Here is a 12,014-nt window from a genome sequence, read left to right on the forward strand (position 1 = left end):
CAGAGTCCACATTGCCAAATGTATATATAGATAGATAGTCAGATAAGCCTTAGTCAGCTAGAGTTTCAGTCACTCAGTGTCATAGTAGGCTACGTGAAACGGTAGGGAGTACGCACCCCCTTCCCCCTGGATCACAAAATATTTGTTTCCCTAGGATGGCGAAGGCGGAAATGCTCATAATCAGAAAATGAAGAAATCTGCCTCGTCAGTTCGTGCCTATGCAATACTCAATGTGCCGTTTCAGATTGATTGGCCAACTCGCTGGGGAGATAAATGTGGTTCAGACAGACAGACACACACACAGACAGATGGATGGACGGACGGATGGACAGACAGACAGATGGACGGATAGACAGACGGATGGACAGACAGACAGACAGACAGACAGACAGACAGACAGGCAGACAGACAGACAGGCAGGCAGGCAGGCAGGCAGACAGACAGACAGACAGACAGACAGACAGACAGGCAGACAGACAGACAGACAGACAGACAGACAGGCAGGCAGGCAGACAGACAGACAGACAGACAGACAGACAGACAGACAGACAGACAGACAGACAGGCAGGCAGGCAGACAGACAGACAGACAGACAGGCAGGCAGGCAGACAGACAGACAGACAGACAGACAGACAGACAGACAGACAGACAGACAGACAGACAGACAGACAGGCAGACAGACAGACAGACAGACAGACAGGCAGACAGAGAGTTCCCTTCATTCTATAGTAGGGTAGGATAGCAGGATAGTAGGATTCTATAGGAGGGTAGAATGTGTTTGTCTTGAGTCAATAACATTTAATCATTTTATCGTGAAAAAGTCTCTTCATAACCTCGCCTTTGAACTGTACAATCAATCATTTAAAAAATAAAGAGTTCAACTTTGTTGTTTGAGGAACATTCACAGACACAAACGTGAGTGATGAAAGTTGAAATGACACATTACAGGCTGAAGGCATGACAGGGATGGCATGTAGAGTCACCTGTTCAGGCCCAGACATGCCATAGGAGGCCGTGTGGAAAATACACTGGACCCCTTCACACGCTGTATAGAGAGAAGAATAGTCCCGGATGTCACTCTGCAACACAGAGGGAAAAGACATGATCGCAAATGAATTCACTCCAAGCTGTTTGTCTTCATGTTGTTTTCTAATCAGATCTAATCAGTTCCAGCAATCATCATCATCATCACCAATTGGGAAACTGTTGATGACACATTTGGCTAATAACTATTTCAGTGTACTCCTGCTGCTCGGGGTGATATGAATACTTTCAGAGGTACTTTTCTCATCAGCATTTGTATTGACATTGGACTCATACTGTATCTAATTCAATGCCTGTCTAACTGGGACTGGTAAATTGATGTAAATTCCCTGCACATTAATGCCTATTTAACTTAGCCTGTAAATTTCATGTACATTCAATGTAAACTCTTATCTAACTCTGACTGTAAATTCATGTAAATCCACTGCCTATTTAACGTATATTTAACTCAGTCTGTAAATCTCATGTAAATCCAACGTGAATTCATATTTATCATCCACAGAACACTTCACCACTCATGTACATATTGTATATATTGACTCGATTTGATTCGATTTGATTGCACTTGCAACCTTGCGATTGCCGTTAGTTATCTTCCTACTTCTTATCCCTGTAAAATTGATGTGACCGCTACGCTGCATACAGACACTAAGACAAATTCCTCGTATGTAACTTGCATACTGTGGCAATAAAAGTGATTCTGATTCTGATTCTGATTCTGACATGTCAGGGGCTTTGAAGTCGAGTAGGTGACATCATGATAAGGCATAACATTGGCCTGGCTCCTATATTTCAGATCTATTATCCCCTTGTGAGTTTGAGATACTTGGGTACCAACTTCCAGGCTGTTCCAAAGGCTAGAGTAAGGACAAAGGTGGAGTGGACCTTTGCTATTAACGGCCCCAGACTTCAGTCTAGCGAGCACTGAATCATCTCAAATCCCTTCTTAAAACTACCCTCTATAAGCAAGCTGTTCTTTACCTGTATTGCATGCATGTGGCGTGCTGTCTTTCTGCTTTATGTACTTCTTTAAATATACATGTACCATATTGTCTTTTATTTGATCTGTCCGTTATATTTTACTGGCTGTGTACTTTGAAAACTTCTTGTAAGAAAGGTGCTAAATGAGTAAGTTGTTTATTCATATCAAAATGACGTGTGATATGTCAGAGGGTATCCCATAAACGGAGAGCATCATTAAGGTAAGAGTGTATTAAGGTAAGAGTGTATTAAGGTAAGAGTGTATTAAGGTAAGAGTGTATTAAGGTAAAAGTGTGGTGAAACCTGAATCTGGCCTCCAGTCAGCAGCTGCTGCTGCTGCACCAAGGTGCATCACTCACCTGTCTGCAGCAGCACGCACACTGAGCACACAGCACCGCCACACTGACATGAGCACATGCAAGCACAGCTGACTGCCAATAATACAGGCCCAGTGTATGTTGAGGGTATGTCCAAAGAAATAAACCTAATCAACTTTATGACCCACTACAAAACACAAGACTAGAGATTGACCAAAAAAGAGTAAAAACTAGATACGTGACGATTACATAAGAATCCAGGAAACGCAAACAAAACAGGTCATTTGCACACATTATTTCCCATTTGAGAAAAGAGTAGTAGGATGTCCGACTCAAGTAAGTAAAAGTCCCATCATGTAAAACCTACTTAAGTCAAAGTAAAAAAAAAGTTGTTGATTTAACATGTACTCGGAGGTTACTGAATTACTTTCGAAGGAGAACATTGTTGTGATCTAACACAACGGGAGTGTCATTTCCAGAAGTGCTCGAGCTTTCAGCACCACGGAGAGCGCTTTTGATTTGGCTGGAGGCTGTCCAGATTGTCTACTAGTTCATTTTGAAATCACCTCTTGGTCCAGCAGCATCACCTTCTTCACACTGAGAATTCTCCGCCCGGGCTGAACGTGAACGGGTTACGCACAAATGTGTTATGTTTGGGGAGAACCCAGACAGTCCTCTCTTGTTCAGTTAAAGCTGAGTAATTAATCCCGCTGTCATCCATTCGGCTTTCAAGGTGGCAATCTTTCTGCCACAGGCCTCTCTGACTGCTCGGGGTATGACTCTTTGAAAGACTAGATCATATTGTCCCATACCTGATAAAAGATGGCTCCCTCCGGCATGTCCCAGGGTGGCTTGTGCAGGTCCAGTAGGATCACGGACACTCCCTGGCTGGCCAGCGCTCTCCCCAGCCTGAAGCCGAAGTACCCACCTCCTCCCGTCACCAGCACCTTCCTTGGGCCCCCGGGGGCCAGCGCTGCCCCCTCTCCCAGCCTGGAGGCTGCATACTCCAGGCTGCTGCACCTGGCACCCCCTGCTCCATGCACTCTGTGTCGGACGGAGACGGCCGAGGCGGAGGCGGAGGCGGTGGCCGGGACTGGGTGGGTGACCCAAGGCTGGTGGGGGACGGGGTGGAGGTTCTGGAGTTGGTGTCCGTTGGACTGCAGGCAACAAAGGGAGACACTTTGGCAGGGAAGCTGCCCCACCTGGCACACTGAACCTCCACTCTCACTCATGGGGCCGCACAGCTCCATTTACTGTCCTGGACTGATAGAGGCTGGGGAGGAGCAGAGACAAAGAGAAGAACACCATTAGCTACTCAGCCTGGTGCGATAGTGATACAAGTTAGACTAGTTTGCCTAAGTTTCTGCTATTGATGATGCATACTTAGACTGAGTCAAATTCCTCGTTCAAATTCCTCACAGAGAATTTGCAGTGGCACAAAAAAGAACAACACCACCACACCCATGGAGTGAGAGCAGTCGGGCCGGTGCTGATTGGTTCTGTGGCTTTCTGATACACCAGCCTTCTCTGTCCATCCATTCTCCAGAGCCCACAAGCTTGGCACACGCCACATGTTTCAACATGTTCTTTGACAACCTGGAGAATGTCATGTTAAAACCCAGCTGTGGGCCTCATGGTATTTGGAGCATGGATGAGACAGGTGTTCCCACAGTACACAGACCCGACAAAGTTGTCGCATGGAAGCGCTTCAAACAAGTGGAAAGGCTCACTTCAGGGGGAACCCTCGGGCCCGGCGCCAGTGTTGTTTCTGCAACTGGAAACGTCATCCCTCTCCAACTTTGTTTTCCCCGGGGTAAATTCCACAGACTACCTCCGGTAAAATGGGCCTGTTGGAAGTACATGTGCTGTAGAGGAGGGGCACATGTGTCTGGCTGGATGGAGGAGGAACATTTTGTGGACTTTATGAAGCACTTTGTCTCCCACACAAAATGTTCACAGGAGAATCCCTCTGTGTTGCTTTGTCCAAAGCAACTTACAATAAGACAATTTAGACACTCATGGGTCACATCTCTCTCTCTCTCTCTCTCTGTGGATGGCCTTGAGTAACATTTAGACACTCATGGGTCACATCTCTCTCTCTCTGTGGATGGCCTTGAGTAACGTTATGCATCTCTCTCTCTCTCTGTTGATGGCCTTGAGTAACGTTATGATGGCCTTGAGTAACGTTATGCCAAAGACAATGGTGTCATCATACTTTCATTCCCTCCACATTGCTCTCATAAACTCCAGCCCATTTGATAGGTCAGTGAAGCTTTCAAGAGACACATCAACTCTGCCTGTGACTCCTGGATGGTGCAAAATCCTGGAAAGACCATGTCAATTTGTGACATTCCAGGAATTGTGGCTATTGCCAATGCCTATACCCTCTAGCTGTAACCCTTACATCCACGTAGGCTTCACACGGAATCTGGCATCTACCCATTCAACAGAGATGTCTTTGAGTTCGTTGTAAGTGATCGGCCAGACCCAAATGAGGCCTCTCATTTTTTGGCTCCTCCCACAACTGAGAAACAGCAGCCTCTGGCTCTTCCTACCACCAGGTTACAGCAGCCCCTGGCTCCTCCCACCACTGGGTTACTTACAGCAGCCCCTGGCTCCTCCCATTACAAATGTACAGAGCCCATCACATCAGCCCTCTTCATGTTAGGCTCCTCTCCCAACCAATATACAACTTCAGGCCACCTCCTTAACAAGTTTGCCAAGCCCAGAAGATCTCCAGCCATTTCCAAAGGCTGGTCCAAGGAAACCCGTCCAGCGAAGGGAAAAATGGAAAAGTGCAGTACTAAAATGATACACCTGTTAAAGCAGAGACTGAAAATGAGGAAAAAGGCTGCTGATGCTAAAAGGAGAACAATCTGGGAACCTGGAGTCTATCAGTCTGATGAAGACTCTGGGACAGACGGACAATATTTGGGGGCTTCCGCTGTAGAGCGGACGTCCCGCCCCTTTTAACAGTGACTCCTGTGACTCTGAGTGAGGTACAGGGTTTGCTAGATGAAGCCATATGCTCCACCGAACATGGAAAATTCAGACAGCATGGTAAACAACTTCGGTGTATTGATGTTGTAGTCCATTTTGTTCAGATGTTTGTAGCACAAGTTCCTGATCATGCTATTCTGATGGAGATAAATCTATTCCAAGTTTCTTTAGATGTTATATTCATAATGAATGATGAAACTGTGGCTTTAAGAAAAGCTAGAACTTTTTTCAATGCTGTAAATTCCTTTATTTTACTTCTCTTTACAAAGGATAATAATCAAACAAATAATCATGGTTCACATTCATGGATTAAACAAATAGAAAAATACAAAGAGCCCTGATGAGTAGAGCGATTCTATTAATTTTAAAACGTATTTGGTGTCTCTAGATTAAACAAAAATAAAAAGTTACAAATGTTATTTAAAATCGGAAGGATCCCATTTCAACCCAAGCTTCCCTCTCATGTATCCTAGTAAAGATGTGTTTATGATGTGCAATTTCATGAGAATAAAGTGTGACAACCAACCCTGCTCTCTACTTATAGCTGCACCATGACACGTTTTATTGCATTAGGCTATTTGCTGACATTGTTTCCTACATTCAAAATCAATATCCTATGGAAGTATTTGTAGCCTACTGAATATTGATACATAGCCTATTCGAACCACAATCTTACTAATATAATTGAAAATTGTTTAGTTTGAATTGAATCATTAAATTTGTAATTTAAAATTAAACAAGTGAAGTCTAAGTTGATCATTCTTGTAATAGGGCACGATGCAGGCCCATCCTAACGAGTCATACAGTAATTTCATTTTCCAAACAAGTTCCACTTTATCATATCTATCCATATTTTGCTTCATAGGCTAATGGAATCTGATCATATCTGTAGCCTATGATTATCGCTAATTAAGCTTTCATATTTAGCTATACAACTTGTTTTTTTTTCCACTAAAAGCTTTAGCATTCACGCTGATACAGTAAACAAGTAACCGACTGATGCGCGGCTCCGTTTGTCAATAGATGTAACTGGTTTCCTCCAAAAGGTTTTGTTCATTACCTTATTGTTATTCTTTTCCTCTCGCATCCATACTTCTGTCCAGTCAGCTCATGGAATAATCTTCTTTCCCCCTGCCCTGCGGACCCTCTCCAAGGTGTGTCTGTCACTCCTCTCTCACCTGTCAATCTTTACCTGCGACTCGCCGACCTACCATAATGTCTGGATACAGCGCGCAAGTAAAGTCAAGAAGACAGCCCCTTTGCTGGGAGAGGCTGGCAAGCGAGACTAGAAAGTAATTGTGTTAAAGGACCATAATAACGAAAATAAATGTAATACCCCGCCTTCTGAAATTACACAAAAAAATAGTTTATTTTATTTTATTTATTTTAAAGGTTATCCCAAATATTTATTGCAACATTATGCCACCATTTCACAGGTTAACTCTAGTTTGTTACTGCCCACCCCTGCCAACTACAATCAATCAATAAGCTATTAATATGTCCTTACAAACAAAAAGCAATATACTCTAGTATCACCGTGGCATTTAATGAGAGATTTCCCCACATTTTTAAATAAAAGATTTAAATAACACATGACTGTGGTGATAGAAACTATAAATGTGTCTGTCCAGTGCTAAAGCACATGTGAATTAAATCAAGATGGGATTCATCAATGCATGTGACTCTTGTGGCTTTGATGTGACAGCATGCCAGGTAAACAACAACAGCAGTTTCCTGAGTGCAGCGTTTTTGGACAGGACACAAATAGCGCTATGCATCTTTAATTTAGCAGACAGTAGACAGACAGCCAAACCTGAGCGGATCACCTAATGCACTACACAGAATTAAAGGAGGAAAAATAGTGGCTGCAAGATGAGTGGAACTCTCAATTGTACAAGCAATTTGGAGGGAAAATGCTATAGAAAAGCAAAACAAAGATGGCAATTTAGTGTATTTTCTGTGCTTTTGTCTTCATACTGATGATTTTATTTCAACCTTAATGGTGGAGATTTACTTGTCATGCTGCACAGCACACGCAGCAATCACACACAGTGGGGAGCCGTCACCTTGTATGACCTGTCACAGCGGTGGGGAGATGGGCTGCAGGTAACGGTAGTAGACCTCCCTCGTCTGCAACCTTGCCGAGCCACTCAGGTGAACTCGCCCTGAGGCCTCCGAATGACGAGGACAGCTAGCTTTGATTAGCTGCGACGGGTCACTCCGTGGAGGGCCAGTGCAGCTTGTCTTACTGCCAGTGATTGATGGTGAGAGATGTGGAAATGTGAGGTGATTGTCTCCCTGCTTCAGAGAAAGTGTCCACTGATAGCTTGTGCCAGCGCAGTCAGTGCCTCAGCAGCTGTCTCAACGTCAGGGCTGGTTGCTGCATAAACACTATAGGGCCACAACTCCTAGGGGGCCACACCATAGACGATCTTACCCCTAAAAAATAATAAGCCATAATTAGTAGAAAACAGACCCCCCCCCCCCCAAATTATAATGCTCATTTCAAAACTGAGAGCACAGTAGATGGAAGTTTGATAAATTGACAATATGATAATTATGCTCAAGTCAAGATAGTTTGATCAATCTTCATCAAACTAAATACAAATGACGTCTGGACTGGAAATAAATGCTCAAAAGGGCCTACAGTATGACTTGCTCATATGAGGTCTGCGTGAATCATTTTGATAGAAAAAGCCAGTTCTCAGAAGAGAGAAGTGAACATGGTGTTGAATGCATGGATGCATTTCACAAGAGATGGGTGTAGTTTTGGCAAAAGGTTAACTGTTGCTGTGCTGTGTAGAGCTTTGAGAAATTGAGCTATAGTTACAGTATAGGAAACACATTTAAACTGTGTCAACAGTGTGTAGTCACTTGTTAGAACGATTTATTCATTTGATGGTTGTGTGTGTCATTTTACAGCAAAATAGCATTTTGAAAAGAGAACAACGCTTTCAATGCAAGTGCACACACTACTCAACAACGAGCCATTTCAAGCAGCAGAGGGCGCTAGACTACAGCATTTAAATGCACTATGAGCCCCAACAGACTACAGATTTTTTATTTAAAAGAGCAAATTGTGCTCTCCCTCCCTCTCTCTCTCTCTCTCTCTCTCTCTCCCTCTCTCTCTATCTCTCTCTCTCTCTCTGTCTCTCTGACTCAGGGCCACACTTAGCCATGATCAGCCAGATAGATAGTTTATAGTAATCATAAAATAAAATATAGTAAAGTTGTCAAAGCGATGCTGTTTCAGTGGCTCATAATCTCCTCGTCTGGCAGTCTGCTTGGTGAAGAGGTACAGGCCCTGGGTGAGAGGTTTAGTGCAGCCACTCACTATGCTACTGACACTACAGACCTCCCAAACCTCATCTTTACAGTTTGTTTTTCTTTGTTCATAAACGATTGTCTTAATGCATCTCTCCTTTGTTACGGCCACACAAGCTGGTTTGTACCATTATGGACACGTGGGAAAGGAAGGAGGTACAACTTCCCATGGCTTCTGCCTGACGCCAGTCAAATCCATAAAGGTTGCTGGTGTATTTAATTCTATATGACAGAAGCCAACATCCAGTCTCATTGCAGTCCTACTCAAACACACACTCTCCACTCAAACACACACTCTCCACTCAAACACACACTCTCCACTCAAACACACACTCTCCACTCAAACACACACACACTCTCCACTCAAACACACACTCTCCACTCAAACACACACTCTCCACTCTCCACTCAAACACACACCCTCCACTCAAACACACACTCTCCACTCAAACACACACTCTCCACTTTCCACTCAAACACACACCCTCCACTCAAAGTCCAGTAAAACATCCAGTCTCATTACAGTCCTACTCAAACACACACTCTCCAGTCAAGTCCAGTCAAAGCTTCATTGGGGACTGAAGGCGGATGAGTTGGAAATAGTGTGAGTGATGAATTTAGACTAGGAGTGAAGTAAGACTCCAACAGCAAAGAGCTGAGGAGAAGCAGATCTTATGGAAACGTGGAGAGGAAAACAGACGCAAACTCCTATGAAGACCTATGAAAAGCATACATACATACACACACACACACACACACACACACACACACACACACACACACACGACAAGGCGTTACTCCCAGGCGTCTGGTACTGTAGGTTTATTGCAGTGAGGGGACCGTCCTTTCTCACACAGTGTCACGTTGAAACCAAAGCTGTCAGAGTGAGAGGAGAGATGATTGACAGCCAAGATGTCAAGATGAAAGCGATATAGATAGCATATCAAAACGCAAGGAGACGCAAGCTATCAAGTGAGGAGATGTGAAGCAAGGCAGTGTCTGCATTTACTTTTCATCAAAGAGGATGGAAGTTTGATCTGTTTTATGGATGCTCGATCCACGATTAGACTCTCTCTGAGGGTGTGTGTGGGTGTCGTGTCTGGGAGAGGGTGAGAGAGAGAGAGAGAGAGAGAGAGGATCCATGTGTGTGTGTGTGTGTGTGTGTGTGTGTGTGTGTGTGTGTGTGTGTGTGTGTGTGTGTGTGTGTGTGTGTGTGTGTGTGTGTGTGTGTGTGTGTGGCACTAGACTTCATGATGATGTTGAAGCTGTTTTTGTTGGCCTGCTGATCCTGCAGTAGCGCCTTTAGGGAGCGCTGGATTTGGAGCGAGAGGCTAGAGTTCATCGATGATATGTCCGCCACAATCCCTAGGGAAAGAGAGAGAGGGGGGGGTACAGAAAAATAAAACACACACACACACCTACAGACACACACACACACACACACACACACACACACCTATAGACACACACACACACACACACACACACACACGCACACACACCCACACACACACACAGCCTGTCGTCACACTGTGCTTTAGGTCTGTCACTGTAACACACCAACTGTCTTTGGCACTGCATGTTTGCTGGGTTATCCCTTGTGTAGTCGAAAATGGAAAGCACTAGTAGTCCTAGAAATCTTGGTTTTATGGCAGGCCTTCCCTGACTCTATTATTACTGTATATACAAAACTGTTGGACATTGTGACATCATCAGTGACATCACCAATAATGTCACTGTTTATAATGAGAAGTTTCTGTGAGCAGAATTGTGTTAGGCCACAGCTATGCCATTTTACGTGTGATCGGCCTGTGATCGGTGGTGATATCATCACTGATGACTTCACTCACTGATGACATCATCAGTGATTTATGACATCATTGACCATGACTTATTTAGACTCCGTGTCTTGTTTTGGATGTTTGTACTTTGTACGCACCCTAGGTGTAGGGCCTACATCTACACCCTTTTTGTTTTTACAGACACCATTAAAAAGGGGTAGGTCAACCCACACTGGACAAACAATTTTAGAGGCGATCGTCGCAACGGTGCGACAGACAGACAGACAGACAGACAGACAGACAGACAGACAGACAGACAGACAGACAGACAGACAGACCTACAATTATAGTAGTAGAATTCAAAAACTATTAAACTTAGAAGATCCCCTCCAACATGTTTTAAGTTGTATACGTTGATTAATAATAACTGTTATTATGTTATTATGTAATTAATAATAACTTAATAATAATACGTTCATTTGTGTGATATGGTTTTTCCACCAAAAAGGTGCACATAATGCGTGAAAGCTGGGAGAGCGTGAGATGAGACAGACAACGTTACATCATTTTTGTCTGCCGTGCATTAAAACTAGAGTAACTAACCTGTTTTGAAAATGTAATGAGTAGAAAGTACAGTAAAATGTAGGGAGTAAAAAGTGAAAATTTGTCCGAAAAATAAATACTCAGTAAAGTACAGATACCCGAAAATCCTACTTAAGTACAGTAATGAAGTATTTGTACTTAGTTACTTCCCATCTCTGCCTAATTGGCACATCCAGTCTGCAACTCTCCACCATGATAGCATGGAGCTAGTTCTGGTGCAAACTGGCTCCCCCGTGCGTGAGGTGGGTGCTGCACATCACTGATGGATGAGTTGAGTCCCCCCCCCCCCCCCCCCCCGACATATGAAGCGCTTTAAATACAATCAATTATTAGTGTTATAAAAGACTGCCGCAAACAAAACATCTCACTAATAACTTGTGTAAAGTGTAATTCCTCTGAATGTTATTTCCTTGCAGCTCGCCTGTCCTTCAGAAGAATGGATGATTGGGAGTGGGCATATGGGCATATTGATAAAGGAACATTGAGTTAATTAGACCCTGTCTATAAAAGAAATCTCTGTGTCACTTACCAAAGTTAAGAATAAATACAGAAATGCAGGAATGACACCGATTGTGGGAGAAGAGAGACAGGAGAGTAGGAGAGAAGAGGAGGGAGGACGGGCAGAAGTGTAGCTCAATAACCTTTAGTGAACCTTACAGATATTATGGAGGGAGATTACAATCAGCCACCTGCCAAATCCTGGTAATTTCTGGCAGGCAGCACAGACATTTTTTATTCTAACATTTATTCTTGGCTGGTAAAAAAAAAAAAAAAAAAAACGTAGAGTAGTGGCAGCAACTGATGAATTTCTGAATCCATCAGCCAATGTAGTAACCTGACGCTGCCAGATGGGGGCGGTTACCAATGTGGCCAGCAAATGAGAAAGCTCATTTCCTGCCTTGCTTTACAGATAATGGAGAGGCGGATGGAGAAAGTGAGAGACAAGTCCATATTTCCTTGGAAG

General features: G+C 43.8%; 1 protein-coding gene across 1 annotated transcript in view; it reads right to left on the reverse strand.

The window, feature by feature from the left end:
* Positions 1 to 3,592, reverse strand: part of sdr42e2 (short chain dehydrogenase/reductase family 42E, member 2) — a gene marked incomplete at both ends in the record, with an annotated part of 16,435 nt that extends 12,843 nt beyond the window's left edge. The window contains 2 exons of the mRNA XM_083649919.1: positions 984 to 1,079; positions 3,155 to 3,592. Of these exons, the coding sequence (XP_083506045.1) occupies positions 984 to 1,079; positions 3,155 to 3,592 (534 nt within the window). The remainder of the gene's footprint in view (positions 1 to 983; positions 1,080 to 3,154) is intronic.
* Between the last annotated feature and the right edge of the window lie 8,422 nt (positions 3,593 to 12,014).

This window comes from Poromitra crassiceps (genome assembly GCF_964638095.1).
Source record: "Poromitra crassiceps genome assembly, chromosome: 13".
Taxonomy (NCBI): domain Eukaryota; kingdom Metazoa; phylum Chordata; class Actinopteri; order Beryciformes; family Melamphaidae; genus Poromitra; species Poromitra crassiceps.